Source organism: Astatotilapia calliptera, chromosome 10 (assembly GCF_900246225.1).
Source record: "Astatotilapia calliptera chromosome 10, fAstCal1.2, whole genome shotgun sequence".
Classification (NCBI taxonomy): domain Eukaryota; kingdom Metazoa; phylum Chordata; class Actinopteri; order Cichliformes; family Cichlidae; genus Astatotilapia; species Astatotilapia calliptera.
Window position 1 is genome coordinate 15401383 of NC_039311.1, and position 19223 is coordinate 15420605.

Consider the following 19223-nt stretch of genomic DNA (forward strand, 5'->3'; position numbering starts at 1 on the left):
GGTTCTCAGTTGGAAAAGGGTAAGGTAAGGACAGAGTTGCTTCCCCGATTAAGGAGTTCAAGAATTCTGGGGTTCGTGAGTTCAGCAGCTGCAGTAATGTGGATGATGCTCCAGTCTGTCACAGTGAAGAGAGAGCTGAGTGTGAAAGCAAAGCTGCTGCTTTACTGGTCGACCTACATTCCCACCTTCAGCTATGGCTACGAGCTGTGGCATACAAGTGGTGGAAATGAGCTTCCTCTAGAGGCTGGCTGGGCTCAGTCTTAGAGATAGCAAGGGTCTCAGAGTAGAGCCGCTACTCCTCCACATCATAATGAGCCAGCTAAGGTAGTTAAATTATCTGACTCAAATTCCTTCTGGACACCTCCTAAGCGAGGTGTTTTGGATACTTCCAACTAGCGGGAGACCCAGTAACCCTCGAATCAATATATCTCTTGACTAGCTTGGGAAGGCCTCCCTTTTCCACCAGAAGAGTGGCTGTTGTCTGGCGAGGGGGAGACTCCTGCTTAGGCTGCTGCCCCAGTGACTCAGACCTCGATAAGTGTCAGAAAATGTATGAATGCATAGATCATGTAAGTATATTTAATTGCTGCTGAACTGAAAGCTCATATTTTGTGCAACGTTTTGTGAGAAAATACACAGTGTTAAATATGTTGCTTTGTGAGAAAATATACAGCGTTATAAATATGTTAACAAAATTTCTTTTATGTGCTATTACCGATATCACACTATGATGGATTGTTTACACAATCACTTCAGGAAAACATGTCACACACTGATAACAGCTTTGGAAACCATGATGAAGATGATATATGAGTGAGCAAGTTCTTCTGCATACGGGCCATCACAGCACATTAGCTTTAAATTGACGTGTCACTCAAAAACGTGGACATATCAATCTACTGTAGCAGATGTGGTGCCATGTCAGCATCTGTGCCCTGGCAAATAGGTTAAAGCAACTACACCCGCCCAGAGGCTCGCCATATCCTTTTCATCTACTGCATCTGTTTACTGCCAGTTATGTGTCGCAGGGGTGCCGAAACATCCTTTTCCATAGCCGTGTCCTCCTGAAGGATCCTGATGCTTTCCCTAGACAGGTGGGATATGCGATTCCTTTCAGCATTTTCTGTGTCCGCCTGAGGGTCACCTCCCTGTTGTATAGGGCTGAGCGCCTCAACGGAGAAGACTGATTTAATGTGATACATGATATTTTTGTAATGGAAAAACTGACATTTCATTTGAGACTCAGGGTGGACATGTTTGATGATTACTGGAAAGTACGGACAGAGTTTATTAAACAATTTAGATCAGATTTCATGGACGAGAGGAAGAACTGTCGTATAAAATACACTACAATTAGCTGCTACACACCGATCCTTGGTTTTATTTTTTCCTCTTCTTTCTGTTTTCTTTCCTTTTCTCTTGCCTTTCTTTTCTTTTGTATTGCTTAGATCTGTATGGCCTCAGGAAAAGCACAGTGTAATTAGCCAATGCAAATAGACTTTGTTCCTAAAATAAAAGGAAAAACATAAAAAATACAGTAGGGCTCTTGGTCAGAAAACAACCAAAGAACTAAAAAAAATAAATAACAAGAAAAAAAACTCAACTGGCTTCTTTGAACAAGTTCAGCTGGACGTGCTAGAGGACCTCAAGTGGGACTGACTCCTTTTGAAGCAAGAGTATGCATCGTATACTGAGGAGTGGCAACAGCAGCCTATGATGCCGCGAGTGGTAATTAAGTCTGTCAAAATCAACTAACTTTGTTAATTATCACATCATGTTACTCGTGAGATCGACGAGCTGCAAATGTCAAGCTGGAATTGAACCTGGGACTCACCACTCAGTGCATTATAATTCATGTGGCTTGCAACCTTGGCTGGTTGCTGCTGCCCTTGTTTTTGAAAGGCAGAGAGCAAAGTGAAAACTTCTGTGGAAAACTCAGCCAAAAGCTAGCAGGAGGAGATTGTTATGCCAGCCCTTTGCTGCAGGGCCTTGTGTCATCAGTAGCTGTAATCTGCTTCTGAGACGCTGCTGAAACGGGCTGCAGCATGTCTGGTGGAATCGCAAGCATTGTCTTGAGTGGGAGCGATCGGCTCTGGCAGCCGCATTAGAGCTGGAACAGGATGCTGCCGTCCCCCGTTGTACACAGGGATAAGGGAAGCATGGCCTTATGCTGCATTTGATCTACCTCGTATGTGAGAATACGGACGCCAAAATGAAAACATTTTCAACCTCTGCCAAGTTAGTGCACAAACTGGCAAAAACAAAACATGGCTACCCCAACCTTTTCTTTGTTTCCTTTTCCTCTACAGAAAACAAAAAAGGTCATGAATGTAGTGTAGTTTACTCATCTAAAGTAACACAAAAGCCAAAAAGAAGCAAAAGTCACAGTTTTACTCCATTAAAAGCAATATGAGAAAGATTTTATGTGTGGAAAATGCAGAGTCAGTGTTCAGAAACAGTATCCGATTTACTAAGTGTAAAAGTATTGTTTGTTTTCAATAGAGTCAGGAAATTCTTAGTTCCCAGTTGCTATCAAATGCAGCATTAAGCCCGCCTATGTTCACTCACAACCACTAGCACTTTATATAGCCTCTGTAGAAACTATCTACACCCTCACTTATCTTAACTGCACTAATGTATAGCTCTGTGTAAATAATCATTCTGTACATTCGATAATCTTTAATCCTACAACTGTTTACAACTTGCATAGTTCCCATTTATGTATAGCTGTATATCCCAGATTCTGTAAAGTTATTTATTTCATATTCTGTATAGTTTTTCATATTTATATCCTGTTCATATCCTGTACATACTTATAGTTATAGAATATTCACAACATACTTCATACCGTGTACATTATAACATACCATAATAGACCCATTTCTGTAATATACTCACATATCTATATTATTGCTAATATATATTGTAATATATCTATATCACTAAAGCACTTCTGGATGGATGCAAACTGCATTTCGTTGCCCTGTACCTGTGCATGTGCAATGACAATAAAGTTGAATTCTATTCTATTCTATTCTATTCATGCATGATTGGACGCACAAAGTTTAATGAAGCTTGCTATATGCTTACTGGAGCTGGCCTGCTTACAAGCATGATGAAATTAGCTCTGTCTTATCTATGTTTAAGGGCATAAGATGAACAATAAAAAAGCCTTAGTTCTGTACAGGGACCACTTTAAAAACTCCAAATATGCAGCCTTAGTGGCAAAGGGACTATGTCAAGTTAGGATTCTCTAAGAGTTAACACAGCATTAGAAGGCATGATGAGATATCTCCAGTGGCCAGACATTTTCAGTTGGACATGACATTTGCTTCTTTGAGGTTTCAGGGCACAGAAGTGCTGGAGTCTTTGCAATTCCAAGGGGACAGCACACAGAGTATTTGAACACCTGGAGTTTCTCTGAAACTCAGAAAAGTCTGTCCCAGTGTAAAAAAATATATCATTGCTCATAAAAAAGAAAATGTTTACAGTCCTTCAGCTGAGAAAATAGTTTAAGTAGCAAAAATTAAAGGCAATAATTGGGTAGGATGACCGATAAGTGTCTTCACATGTTTTATGTCCACAAGAAATAAGAATATGAATGCCTGAGGTAGAGAAGTAGCAAAGAAGTAACAGAGGAGATATGGAAGTGAGAGGGAAGTTAGACTATGCTGTAGCATGCTGTGGAGATGCGTGGGGTGGTACTGTACCTCTGTTGCCAGTGACTGTGGGGTCTGAGGCGTGGGAGCCTAATAGTGCGGTAGGATCTGGAGTGATGGGATGTAGGGGGGGAGTGGTGGGTGGAGGCAGGGTGGTGGGGGCGTCTGGTGGAGGGCACAGATAAACACATATACACAAAATACAACAACAGCAAAATGAATTCACATGGGGAAAGTTAGATACGTTAAAAGAACACAAAGAAAAAAAAACTATATACAGTGATGGGAAACACAAAGGGAAAATTATGACACAATTCCAAGCATATAACATAAGATCACAGCACAAGAAAGCATGCCTTTTCCAGTATAATGAAATGTGATGCCCTTAACAACATACATGAGTTGAGTGCATTACTGTTCCTGTTTTAGTGGGCCAGTAAGGCTTTCTCACTGATTCTGAAATGATCAGCGATGTTAAGAGTCCCAATCTTCTACATTTTGTCCGTCAACTCTGATTTCAAGTATTCTGTCTTTGAATTGTGAAGGCAATTTGTTTAGCAAAAGAGCAGAATTAACCTTAAATCTGCTAATGCTGGCGACTGTCTCTGGAGATGGACCCTGCACTAGCAACCTTTCAACATGTGAGAGGGAAGACAGCTGATGATTTGAAAACGTAATCTGACAAATGGATTAAAAAAAAAAATCGGTTAAGCTCTCATTTCCGTGTTGAATTTTGGCTTCTCGCTACAGGATAATAGTAAAACTGATCGTTTCTCACTGTCACATGTTAAAGCTACAGAAAAAAGTGAGAGCGAAACATTGGGTGACAAAGTTAATGAGGTTACATTACCACCTTGGCTTTTATGTTTATGTCACTCTGCATTTTATGGTGATCCAGAAGCTTTTAATTGGCTCTCGTAGTCTTTCTCTGGGCCAACTGTCCTCTGTGTCTTGGTGACATTTCAGCCTTAGCGTGACTCACTAAGCAGCTAACTGCATGTCTTCGGGAAAGAGGGAAGAGAGAAAATGTCCCCTTGTTCGAGAACCATTAAAAAGGTATTTTCCAAGAATTATGGAGGCAATTGTGAAAGGCTAAAAGGTGTGATAATCACTAATGAAGGATAGGAACAGACTGGGTGCCATTTCAAGAGAACAAGTAATGAATCTGAATAGGACTTTTTGACCCTCCCGCACCCAATTGTCTTTTTTCTGGCAGAGAATTTGTCAGTTTAATAACATCACTGTCATTACATGCATTGGTTATTCTTGCTGCAGCTTCAGAAGAAATTGTTAGGTGCGGTGGCGCGCCATGACAAGTGTGAGCAATCCACTAATTAAATAAGAGCCACAGCTAATTGCTTAATTAATCATAGAATTTTCAAGAATTCAGCACTTTTGGAGTTTAAACAAAGACAAAAATGTAAAGACATCTCCTGGTGCTTTTAGCAAACAGTGAAAGGGATTTCCTGATAATTTTACAGCTCAAACAATTAATCAACTAGTAAAAGAAATGTTTGATGGAATGAAAGAGGTTAAAAAAAATCTAAAGGTCTCTAACAGCACTGTTTCAGAATCGCCTCCTTTAATAAAACCTATGGACAGGATTTGAATTTGAAGCTGAAAGGTATCATACATTTTTGATGGTATACATAATCAGTCTTCACTCATCCTATTTTGTGGCTTTGAACTCAAAGAAGGGATCTTTAACTAAATACCTGAGCGATATACTCTACACCAACGGTATTTTAAAAGCATCAGCAATTATCTGCAAAAATCTGACAGACAGAATATATATAGCAAATGAAACTCATTTGCATCTTTGCAGTAACCTTGTCTCAGCAGATACTGCGTGTGCGTACTAAGTTTAAATTTCAGTGATATGAGTAATTAGAAAGATGTAAGGTTTCTATACCTAATCCTTACCTTGATTTTGTCACATGGCATTCTGCATAAAATAAGCATATTTTGTATTGCCTTTTACATCCCCGCTTACATCTGCTTGCGTGGACTTGCGTTATATTTCAAAATTTACAGCATTTACTTAGAGAAAGGCTGAATGGCTTATACGTTCATCGCACTCTCATTAAATAAATCTAATTGCATGAACGAGTATTTCATTTTGTTCTGTCATTCATCACTCTTGAGGTTTCCACAGCCCTTTATCAGAATCAGAATCAGAATACTTTATTGATCCCTGGGGGAAATTATTATGACCTATTCATAGTAACCTGTGTTACTCGGGTAGCTCGGTTTTATACTCAAAAGTTTGTAATTAGATTTTTCATTACTTTCTGTTTTTAAATAAAAGAGCTCATGTAATATTATTAATGCTATGTTTTTCTTCATCTCCACTTCTTAACGTCAGAACGACCTGTTTTTTAATGATCACGCACTGTTTCTATAACACAGTGAAAAGAGATGTTTTACTGCTTTGCTATTTTTTAAAGCATTATTACTTAATGCCAAGAGACAAATGGCAGTGAAGAAGCGGAAGAGAGGAAGAACTATCTGTTTTCCCTGACACTGAGTTCCTTTATCCTCCACCTCCTCTGGCGTTACTAGGAATTACTTATCCTTCCTGGTGATATTCCTGACAACGCAGCACTAAATTTTGCCTCTCTCACACATTTCCCTCCTAGTGTGTTGTGTGTGTGTGTGTGCGTGTGTATCTGGGACACAGGTTTATTTAAGGAAAGGCGTTGGTGGCATTTGTGTCACCTGGGGCCCTTATTCTCCCTGTGAGGGATGGTACCACTAATCACTATTAGCATTGATACAGTATGCAGATCAGGAGGTATTATAATCCTGTATTTTTTGAATGGTGTTTTGTACTCATGCCTATGAGGTTCATACTTTTCACAATTTTTACATAGCTTTGTTGGAAACCAAGTTTTCCTCTTGAAGCTTTTTTTCCCCAGTGGTGTCATATTAGTAACTGACTGACTTACTTTTTTATATTGTGTCATGAAATGCAATTATCCATATTTCAGTGCTTCCCCTGAACTCACCATAGACGTAGAGTACATATTGAGCACTGCTGGTCCCTAGGTGGTTGCTAGCTTCACAGCGGTAGGTCCCATTGTCTGTCTTGTTAAGAGACGTAAAGGTAAGCTCTCTTCCTTCTACAATCATCCTGTCCAGGTCAGGAAGTTCACTTCCATCCTTTGTCCACATCACAGGATCTGGCCTAAAAGGTAAGAGAATATGTAAGAGAAAGAAAGCATGCTGCATCTAGGTCTAATCTATAAAACACTATATGAAAGCATGATGTCAATCAATTAATGAAAATTTTTTAGAGACTTACGAAGGGTTTCCTTTGGAGACACACTCCAACTTCAAGTACTGACCCTCCTGAGGGACTTCAAGGGAATGGGTGATCTCCACACGAGGAGCATCTAAGACAAACAGAGAGACGGCTGAAATTGAGGGAAGAAAATATAAAACATTGTTTTCACATTTTCTTGACATAAATGGGATACATATATATATTCCCCTGAGATGAGCTTCTCTAAGCATGCCTCAGGCAGGTGGATGGTGATGAGGAACAGGAAGAGGAATTATCCTAGACAACCAAGCCCCCACATGTGTAACTGGCTGACATCAGGAAACCCTACTGGTTGATAGAAAAGGACAGCGTAAAGGACGGTGTAGCGGCAGCACAAGAGCAGGCCTTAAGCACTAGATCCATATAACAGGAGTCTACCACAGGACCCAAGTTGCTGACTTTGCAAAGGGCCCCTGGAGACTATCCAACACATAGCACAGGGTGTAAGATCCAAGCTGGCAACAGCTTGTTGGAAGATCCAACAACAACCAAGGAACAACCACAAAGAACATCTGTGCTGCATATGGACTAAAAGTCCCCAAGTCCCAATGTCAGAGTAGAACAAAGGGGGTAAATTCCTGTGGTTCTTCTACTTCCAGACAGACAAGCTGCTGGCCAACAAACCAGGTGATAGTTGTGGCTGACAAGCAGAAGAAGACTGAAGTTCTGATAGATGTGGCAGACAACAAGATCAAGAAGAAGTAGCATGTAAAAACAGAGAAGTATCAGGAGCTGAAGGATCTGAAAGGTAAAGTCCAAAGTAGTCCCAGTGATAATAGGAGCAATGGGAGCTATAAACCCGAAACTAGAAAAGTAGCTCCAGCAGATTCCAGGAACAACATCCAAGGTAGTGGATAATGAACAGAACCCTCAAAACACAGCATTTGGATCACACACACATACAATCCCAGGGGGTGATATAAATATTATAAATATATTTGGACAATTGGACAGTACATTTTTGCCCAGACCAAGGGATACTGACTGAATAAAATACTAGTGCCTAAATGTAAAATTATAAATGCAAGATCACAGAAAATCAGCTCTGAAATAGTGCATTTACATACAATGATGGAGGCCTCATTAGTTGAAATGTTCTCTAACTGGGTTCAACAGCCATAAAAGCTCCCATTACCATGGCTATTTACAGTAGTTACTGCCTTTTATTGGTTTGAATTTTCTGTTATCCATTATGCTCATGTGTACACTTCATATATGTGTTTGAGTGCTGTACTTTGCGTCTACACTCACAGTGGACCTCCAGTACTTCAGTGGCCTGCTGTGGTGCTTGTGTGAGTGCCACGTGGTCCACTCTGCAGGTGTAGGCCACTCCATCATCATTTCTGTCCACTTGCAGCTGTAGAGAGCTCCGTACTGTAAATGTCTTCCCACTTGCATTCACCTCTTTGGCACCTTGGGAGAGAATTGCATTCTGTCACGGTTGCAGCACATTTATCTTATAAGGTGAGATAGCTACGAACCAATGTGTTACAACCACTGGCAGATTCCACCCTAGTCTTCGATTCATACAGAACACATGCCTATCATGCAAAACAATTAGTGCCTAAAATTTTAATGTACCTTCATAGTGATTTTCATTACAGGTATACCTGAAACGGGTCACATTTCACTAGTTTAAGAGCAAGGATCATTTTTCCATATGAATAGGGTGATTAACTTGTTTTTTAAACTCAACCAATGTACAGGATCAACATTGCACTGACCCGTCACATTGTTGTGATTGTCTTAGTTTTGCAATATAGGTTAAAAAAAATCCTTTGTTTTAAGAAAAAAAAAAACTCTCTTCTACAACAAACGGCAACAATTTCAAGTGTTCTCTTTATTAATTTATAGAATAGAATACATATTTTACATATCAAATTATCCAAATTTGCATTACTGCATTTGCTGGTGACTGAATATTGAGTTAGCATTAGCCAAGAATATGGCTAATGCTAACAGCCAATCAATCCAATATACAAAATATGCAAACAGAGCTCTTACTAAGCACTAAGAAATGTATTATAAGAGCTGCTTGTATTTAAAGCTACAACATGCTCTAGTAATGTTACAATCATCTTACTATTCTCCAGTTACATGCTGCAAAAGATTACAATAGATTTGAAGCTACCCTATTGTAGCTCTTTTACTGTTATTGTACTGTAAGTTCACTTTGTTGCATATCTAGGCTACCTCAGTACGAATTCAACCTGGATTTTGCTGCAGGCAGTGTTAAAATGAAACGCAGCTGCCTCAACTTTAAGTTGTGGCTCTTTGAATGCATATATTTACACTGTTAACATTTCTGATTACGTGTGGCCTCACCTGTCATCTCTGCATGTGCTCCCACTCAGCTTGTACAAATCAACACTTTCATGCACTTCATATCTATCCGACCTTTTGGTCTGATTCATCTGCCTGACAACTACTTCAAAAAACATTACCAGTGGAAACCAGACAGTAATTGGCAGTAATTAAATTAGCCTGTTAGCAAAGTGTCATTATGCACAGTTCTCTTTATCAGTACAATTTGTTCTCAGAGATATCCCAGCAACACCTGCTATCCTAAGCAATCAGTTGTTGCATCTCCCTGTGACCACCAATATCCCAGACACCGCAAAGATAGTGGAAAAATCCTACAACCAGCTTAAATTTGGAATATTCCACATTCCATCATTTCTTCTCTGACACTGTAGTCTTTTGATAAACTAAATGTGTTTGATTCACAGGTTATAACCTGCCCTCAAGTTTATGACTGCCATATCAGAGCCCTTGAAATGCTATCAGTTAGTGATAAACCTTCCTCTCTAAAAGCAAAGTACCTCAAAGGCAGAGATGTCCTTCAAAGTGGAAAATGAGACTTCTGAACCACAGACTTTCCCTTTCTCTGTCAAGCTGTCCTTGAGTACCCTGACCTAGTAGATCAGTGGTTCTCTGTGAACTCTACATGACCACAGTTACATCACAGAAGTAGTAACTTCTAATGCTTCTAATTCTTCTTCCTCCTAATGTTTTTGTTACCTTTTCTAGAAACCTAAAGTTTAAGAAAATTACTACTGCGCTGAAACTTTAGCACCCTCTTAAAGGGATCTCACCTAAAACCAGAATATATCAGGAAATAGCTAGTGTTTAGAGAAATTAGACACCAGAACTGAGAGCAGATGATGACATTAGTCACAAACATTTTCTCAGAATGTTTGTGCTGCCACTGGAAAATAAGGTATACGTGTTCCTAAAAACTTGGGAGCTGTTATATATGCATTATGCAATACAAATTAGCATCCTCTTTCAGACCACATATCTCCCACTTAACTCAACAGCCTTTCACAATTCAACGCCACTAGGTTGTTGTTTTTTTTGTTTTTTTTACTTACTGGCTGTCTTACTTGATGATAATTATCTAAACATATCCACCTCCAAGGAGTTATTTTAAAACCTTCTTTTTCTCAGTAAAATCTCTACAGCCAGTCGTCAACAAAAGGTGTTTGGTCTGTTTACATTATGCCAGCGGCCAGTTTTTAAAAATCATATCAAGTCGCTACATCCTACTCAGAGTTTCTTTTCAAACAAGAAAAGAATTCCCTCCTATAATGTATTCAACACTCCAGGCTTATCTCTGCATTGAGATGTTGCCCTGCTTTGTCAAAAAATATGTCCTTCTTTTTCAGTTTTTATATATATCATAAGTGTATTGTATGTACCGTACCTCTCATGCTGACCGCCTTTGTTTGTACCTCCTAAAGAGACTGTTTACGCTCCACATCTTTCTTTCCTCTGTGCTCATCTGCTCCACTTTCCAAGCCTCTCCACCCTACTGTCTCCTCTCTCTCTCAATTCTGCCAATCAACTATTCTGCTCAGCCACTTCCCCCAACTGAGGCAATGAGCCCGCCTCCCCTAGAGATGAATGACTGACAGGTCTGCAGTGTTAGCAACATCTATGCGAACAACAGGGGAGAGAGAAAATGGCTGCATTTCACAAAGAAGATACAGGAGATGACAGAGGAAAAAAATGACGGCTAAAATAAATTACATCTAACTTGTAGTATCAATAGTTTATTTTAGGAGTGCAAACATTTTCTTTCCATTTCTATTACTTATGGCAGCTCCTAATGAACTGATACTCCCTGCCTCTTTGTCAACACACGAGTCCAACCTGTCTTTCTCCTCCTTTCTGCAACACTAGAAGGTTCCTTCTAAAGAAATGCCCTTTTAAAAATTCAAACATGCTATATCTGTTTTTGCTCTTTTTGATTTTTTGGTAATTTGTAGTAAGTTCAATAATCACATCATAATTAAAAAAGGTCCTTCAGATATCTGCAAGATGGGTGGATAGGAAGAAAAAAAAAAGTCAAACGTCTTTTTCTTCTTGTTCACTTGTGCTACAGTCAGCTGATTTCAGTCTGTGCGCAGAGAGGAGGAACATGGAGTGGTCTGTACCTTTTGAGGAATGGATGTACAAACATTTCTTTTATTTTTATGCCACGGGAAGACAAGAGTATGTTGGTAAAGTGCAAACTGAATCCAGGGCAAAGAATCTGCACTTTGCAAACATCTGTGTGGACAGCATGCTAACAGAAAACTGGCAAAGAACCCAGTGTGATCTTAAAGCCTGAACTTCATCAGTAAGGCAGCGATGAACAATCAGACTTGTAATAGTGGAGCCTCTATTTCTACTTATACATGTTTCAGTTACAGTAGAATTGAAGCAGAATTTGCTTTGAAGTTTCTCTGGGCTGATTTCAAGTTTGCTTTGTGTTGTTGGCTTTGTGTTCATAATTAAAGAGTAAAAGAACGATCTTGTGTATTTGTGTCAGTGTGTTGGACTGAAGTGCTTCAAAACTGCCTTAATTCTTTGTGGTATAGATTCAGCGGGATGCTGGAGTCATTCCTTAGAGATTATGGTCCATATGTGCAGGAAAATCCCAGTAGATCAGGAGGTTCTGAAAAAGTCAGACCAGCCCATCTGGCACAAATAACCAAAGCACATTCAAAGTCACTTAAACCTTTTGTCCTCATTCTGATGCTTGGTTTGAACTTGTTGACCATGTCTACATGCCTAAATGCACTGAGATGCTGCTATATGATTTGCTGATTCAATATTTGTTTTAAAGAGTAGTTAAATGGGCGTAGCTAACGAAGTGGCTGGTGAGTATAATATATATTTCTATCGCTCAGCATCGCTGATTCAACAAGGTCATGGAAACATTCCTCTGAGATTTTGGTCCATATGGACATGATGGTATTTTACAGCACATTTCCAAAGAGGATAAGAAGTTACAGTGTTTTTATTTTATAAAAACAATTTTTATGTAAATCAAAAGATTGTGATGACTGAATAAACTGAAGGTATCATCTTGAATTATGCAGTCTGATTATACACACAGAAAGGCTGCTAAAGACACAAATTTAAGTACTTCAATCATTGTAATGCGCACTTGGCGATGCTCCTAATGTTCTATTTTTCACAGTAGACTTTCAGCAAGTTAGTTAGTTATCTTATAATATTACTATATCTGAGTTTTATATTGTAATTCTATTTTTGAAGTTCTTTGATTGTAAATATGCTTGCATTGAAATAAAACTGCTGGAAAGACTCAAAAAACGACTTTCTCTAGTGTGTAATTTGGCCGTTTAATTTAAGAGTGTGGATTCCTTTTTTTTTGTCATGGAATTTTAAATGGTCTCTGATTGCTTGCGTGTGATTCAGGATGAGAGCACAGAAACTGACATGCTCGCTCAAAGTTTAATTTCATTAACATTATAATTCCCGAGTCTTCCGAGATCCACTTCGAGAACATAATCACAGTTGTCCAACACCAAGTAAGACTTCATCAATAAAGAGCAGCAATCAGCATGCACAAAAGTGTGTGTGTGGAAGTGTTTGGATAAGAGTTGATGTAATTGGTCCATAAATACAGTATCTTATCACATTTTAAACACAGCTGAAAAGAGCAGCTGCCATTGACGTGCCATTAAAGCTCTCGCGTGTCAATCGAAGAAGAAAGAAAAACTGTTACATGACAGACATATTATATTCAGTGGCTTGAGTAAGAAAAGTTGCAAAAGATTCAGCAATTTTTTTTTTTACATGTATATGTAATGTTAAAAAGGAAATAAAACCAGAAAGCATTTTTTAACTGACAGAAAAAATAATTCTGTAGAGGAAAAAACTGCAGTGAACACAACATCCACTGACCTGAAGGTGAAGGCGAAGCATCACTGTTAAACGTTCTTACCTAACTTCACATATGGCTATGAACTGTGGGTAGTGACTGGAAGAATAACATCTCAGATACAAGCAGCAGAAATGAGCTTCTTTTGAAAGGTGTCTGGGCTCATCCTTAGATATAAGGTGAGGAGCTCAGTCATTCAGAAGGGGGCTTAGCGTAGAGCTGCTGCTCCTCAGCATTAAAATGAGCCAGTTGAGGTGGTTTTGGCATGTCAGAAAGACACCCTGGAACTGACCCTGCGAGATTATTTCTTTTGCCTTGCATGGGAAAGCCTTGGTGTCCCCTCAGAAGAGCTGGAGGTGGCTGGTGGTTGGGAAAAGGGTAGCAATGGCATCTCAGATTAGATTGCTGACACCGTGACCCAAATAAGCAGTAGCAAATGGAGGGATAACTGGAAATAATGTGAAAAAATACTGTAGCAAATTTGAGCTTTTATTTAAAAATCATATTCATTTGTTATTTATTCTCATTACAAACACACTCTGTAGACCCGATATAATAAAAAAGGAGAAAAAAATGGCACTATGCTGCCATATGCACCTGTGGTACCTCTTTTCCGCAAATAGCCTGGTAGTATTTGGCTACAAATGCGGTTGTTTTGTGGGTGGGTGCTCATGGCTCTGTATCAATGGTGTGAGCCAAGACAGAGCCTCAGAGGATTAGAAATGGAAATGACAGGCGTACAATGAGAGAATCTGACCCCTTTAAGCGATTTCACAGGAGAGAGTTGAAGCCGAAGAAGAGAACATAGAGGGACCGACAAGAGAGACCGAGGAGGTCTGCTGGGGTTGTGGAGGAATCATGAGCAACAGTGCCAGACCTGACTAATCCTGGCGGCAGGGGCCCGAGGGCTGACGCAACATACCCTGAGCTGCATCCCATCTGAGAATTAAAGCAACTTGCACAAGCAAGAACAATATCAAATCTTTTACGGGTGAGAGTGAGAATAATCAAAATATATGCGAGACTAAACACTATTTTAAATTTAAATTCGCTGAAATACACAATATTACCAGAAAATATTGGCAGATTAGCACCTATGTATGCTGTTCCCTTTGCCTGCCAGATGAGCTGCATAACAATAAGGATGAGTAAACTTTAACAAGAACAAGAATATGCAGCAAGCTCCCGCTCTAGCGAGGTGTGGAGATGATATATCGTGCTGTCCACCATCTTCTCGCTTATTCCTGCTACTGTGCAGCGTTCAGGGAGCTTGTCTGTTGGCTGTCTGTAAGCATCTTCCCCTGACTGATCTGCCTTACCAGCTAGACTCTGTGCTTAACTGACGTGTGACTACAACCGGGGGGAGCACTGTTAAATGTTAGGAGACTTCCTATCACTGCCTGGCAGACCAGTATCATAATGTCCTTTCTGACATGAAACTCCCTGAGCATTCACAGCGAAGAAGCGTGTACTGCGGATTTGTGAAGACGGTTTTTCACTCTAGAAGGAGCGGTCTGGTCAGTCTCAGTGTCTTGACATTTAAAAAAAATGGACAGGTGCTCCACCTTTAGGACGTGGCTTTTAATGGGCACAGAAAGTGGGCGTAGCAATATGATCTCTTCTTCTGTGCGCAAGTCTAAATCTGTTAACCTCAAACTCACAGGATGAGTCGGATATACCTTTTGCACTTACGCCCTTTATTCTTAACATATTGTTTTTCAAAGCTTTGAAAAAAAAAACTCTTTTTTTTTTCAAACTCATTGTAAAAGTAACAAAAAAGGTGGAACATCTTGTTTGTCCATTTGAGTCCTGTATCTTAATGCTGATTAATATAGAAACAGATTTCCACAGATCATATGTCAGATGTGCGTGTTTGCAAGTACTTTGTTGTGCACATGTAACAGGATAGAGAGGGTAAAGAGGTATTTTTGTGTGTGCATCTAACGCATCTTTTATTCATGTCACCGTGACTTGCAGGAGCCATCTTGAAATTACATCTTTAATGGTCATTGATCCGCAGCACCCCGGGGAGCTGGATAGTATAAATGTAGTCCCAACGCAGACTTTTTTATGTATTGCGCAAAGCTCTCTAACACTGCCCAAGCAGCTGAAAAGTGTATTTTTTTCTTTTAACTGCAAAACTTCTTTAAATTTTTGAACTTGATTCATAGTGGGATGTTCACAGTGTTCACATTTTTTCCTCTTTCCCTTCACCTCTTCAACCCCATTCGAATGTTCGAATAGTGAGTAGCACCAAATTCTGGCCAATTAACCATAAATGAATACAGTCAGTAGTATTTGAGTGATAGTGTAGCAAAATGTGAGGTCACAATGACCTTAAATAGTGTTCAGACCTTGTCCTTCACTAACAAGTTTGACAACTGAATAGGGATGCGACTGCAAACGAATTTGAATCAAATCTCTGTGTTTTTTTTCCCCTTAAGCCCCCTTGGAATAGAGCTATTGCGTTACATGATGGAGCAATAACCTCTACAGTTTAGGTCAGAGAGTATGATAATGCTAGTCTGATAGAGAACATCCCCACCCTTATTTGAAATAAATATTCATTTCATCTCTGCCTTGCTTGGTCTCCACACAGCTCCCCCTGGTTCAGCGGTGTGTAAACAACTTCTACATGTGGTGATATTGGAAGAGGTCTCTCTGGGTTATGGTGTGTAACTGAGATAGAAATATATCATTACTGGGTGGGGACTGAGGGGATCTGAGGGACAAAGAGACTGAGAAATAAGAATATTGGATTCTGTTCCACACACACAAGCTTATGTCCTTACATGCACGCTGTCTGCTCCATCTGTCTGTTTTGCTCATGCAGGCGCGCACGTATACAAAGATGTACACACCCACATTTAGCATAGGGTGTCTGTTAACTGCATGCGAATGGGTGATGGACTGCTCCAGTGGCTCTGCCAGTAATATAATCTTCTCTATTCCCCCAGATCCCACACCAATATGTCACAATTGTCATTTATTCCCAGCATGGTCGCTCACAATCAGATGGCTTTTCACATTGAACACACCCTGATCCTGTCAGGATGATGAACACTTGAAGTGCACTCCAATCCACCTACACGTGCATAGATACATCGTGTATTAACACATGCTGTTTTCTATTTGCTTGCTTTTAGGTGCTTTTTTTCTTTTTAGTCTGTTATTTTGGAGGACATCCCAGACCACCAGCCATCACACGCATACTATTGGTTTCATTTCATTTTAACCATTTAAATGCAACCCCGTTTCTTTATATATATATATATATAAAAGGAAATAAATATATTGTAATGTTTTGTGAATGGCAGCAGCCTTTCAGTGTCTTATATAACAAGGTGTCATATATAACAAGTTAGACCGACTGGGTCCATTCACACCTTCTTATTTGTACAAGAAATGGTCCAGTTAGTGGCAGACATGCTTTAGTGATTGACAAAGCAGAACTAAATATGTAAATGTGCCTGTGTCAATCATATTGTTGAGCGCTGGCTTTTCCCTGAACCAAACATGTCCTGAATATGTCTGATAAATAAATTGCAGAAAGCAACTACACTGCAGGCATCTAATTAAAAAACCGAAAACAAAAAAAGACAACCATGCTGTTTAAACTAAAAAGTTTAACTTGGAACACTTTTTATGTTATCTTTACAAAACATAACATTTTCAAAACATTGAAATCTGTCAGCTTTTTATGAAACAGTTCTTTATGGACCGACACGTACTTGTCAAGGAAGACAGATTATTATAAGGGATCCATGTTTTTTCCCCTTTGAGACCAGCACTCTTCAAAGTTTTCTATTTACTATTCATGAATTTGTTTGGTTAGAGGTGACTTTTTCAGGTGTTGGTAAATCGCTTTGCTCAGATCCAGTGTGCGAGATTAACAAAGCTCGTTTTAGGAGAGACCTCGTTCTGAGCATTTCCGAACAAAAGTGATGACACAGATTCAATCTCATCATCAAAGTAATTAAAATGAAAGATAAACATGATATCTGCTTAAAACTGTGTAGAAAACCAGCATTGATTTAGTCTTATCTGAGAGCATGTCTGCACCATAGAAAATCCTAAAGCCAGATAGCAGTCTGAGCTGTCTGGACTTAAACACGGGTGGAAAGGGTGTAGCGGCAGAAACTCAGGGAGCTTTTCAGTAAATTCAGCGTAGGCCAAACATCCTTTGGGATTGAAATTCTTGACGAGTCCAACTGCGGGTCTGACAACAAATTTCTAATCTGACATTTATATTTTGTCTCAAGGTTCTGCTTTATAAACGGCGGCTCCGAGGCACATTTTAGAAACAACTACATCAAACAATATATTGTTATACAGTTATTAAAGCATTGAAATAAAGACAGCGGTTGCCCATGTTCAGCAGCAAATTATAGCATCTGACCTTAATGAGAGAGCATATCCTCTTGAGATTTTCTCTACTTTAAGCCACAGAGGATATCACTGACTACCTGTTTCTGTGGTAAATTAAAAGAACATAATGTCCTGGCTACCAGTGCCTTACAGGGAGCTCTTCTCTCAGTAGTTGGCCACTGGGAGTAGCAATAATCACCCGTAGAGACACAATAAGCCTGCAAGGAAAAAATACTCAGCCTGCTAATTAGTTTGTAATCTGTTATATGCTATATGCTTGTTCTTTGGAAGGGGAACAAAAGAAATACTAAGTGTAGTGGGTAAAATTACAAAAGAGTAAAAAGAAAAAACCCAACAACAACATTAATTGAAAGAATGTGATTTTACTTTAAATGTTTATGTTAAATATTATAATAATTAAAGAAGTTAGCATGCTCTGCACTTTACCAGGTGATTTATAAGGTGTCTCAGCAGAAGCAGAAGCATCTATTGATAAAGTAATTTTAAAAAACACACATAAAGAAAAAACATCCCATTTAGTTACAAGAAGAAATATGTGCCAGAGACATGACAGACATAACTAATTTAGTCTGCGACAGCCGAAATAAAAGTATTAAAATGCCGAGTTAATAAGACAAAAAATTATCTTTGCATTGGCAAAAAAACATTTTATGTGCTTTATTAATCCTTTGTATTAGGAGGGAAATTAATGTTGGGGAGTTTCTGTCTCGCGCATCCCAAATCCTTCTCATAAAGCCTATTCTGCTACATTTAATTGGGTATTCAGAATGTGTAACACCTGCCTGCTTGTTATTCTTATTAGGTTTCAGTGATCTGTTGGGTTATACAAAGATTTTGACAGCGTCTTCCTAGAAATTTGCATTGTTTTCTGGCAGTTAAAAAGTCAATGTGTGATTTTCAATCCAATTCAGCAGTCATTTAAATTAGAAAAAAGGCAATTTGCATTTTGATATCTGACTTTAATCTGCCTTCTGAATCAACAGAGAAACCTTTGTAAGAGTTCTTCAGCTGTGATGATCTGTGACAGTCTGTCCAACTGGGTTATATACTTTATTTGATACACAACTGCATCTGTTCCTCCTCTCCCTGAAAAACTTTATTTCATCATTTCATGTCCAAATCTCTTTTATCAGTTTTCTCTCTCCTCTCCTCTCCCCTCCTTCCTTCTCTCTCCCACTCTCGCTGTCTCGTTCAATTACAAAGCGGACGGTTCATCAAGTAGAACAGAGCGGGAGCAGGGTGGAAATGAGGTATGTAGTCCAGTCAGTGAGATTTAGAACAGCCCTCTAATAACAAGGGAGGTTAATGTATTGGTCTCAGGCCAGAGGACACATGCTGAATCTGCTCTATTAGAAACAACTTGTTCGGAACAAGAATACACTGTAGAGACATCCAAAGCGGCAGTTTTATGGCAATAGTTTTATGAAAAAGAAAATACCAATTTTAAATCCATTGTGAAATACAAATGAGTACTTTCTGCCACATTTCTGCTCCGTTTGTTTATCACAAAGCACAATCACGAGCCACTGTGAAATGTGATAGCCAATATTTTTTGTATCTGACAACACAGCGAGACGGCTTTCCAAAGAGATCACTGTGGGGCTAACTGGGGAGTATTAAAATATCAGTAAATCAGCAGATACCAATTACAGAAAGTGATGCTATTAGAGCACAG

At 39.3% G+C, this 19223-nt stretch overlaps 1 protein-coding gene across 4 annotated transcripts in view; it reads right to left on the minus strand.

The window, feature by feature from the left end:
• The window catches only part of cadm2a (cell adhesion molecule 2a), a 207939-nt gene that overhangs the window by 15013 nt on the left and 173703 nt on the right, over positions 1-19223 (minus strand). For 3 of the 4 annotated variants that reach the window (XM_026181415.1, XM_026181414.1, XM_026181416.1), the window contains 4 exons: positions 8236-8397; positions 6964-7054; positions 6668-6846; positions 3711-3824 (listed from right to left, as the gene is read on the minus strand). In XM_026181415.1, coding sequence (XP_026037200.1) covers positions 3711-3824; positions 6668-6846; positions 6964-7054; positions 8236-8397 — 546 coding nt within the window. The remainder of the gene's footprint in view (positions 1-3710; positions 3825-6667; positions 6847-6963; positions 7055-8235; positions 8398-19223) is intronic. The other variant, XM_026181417.1, reaches the window with a different exon arrangement.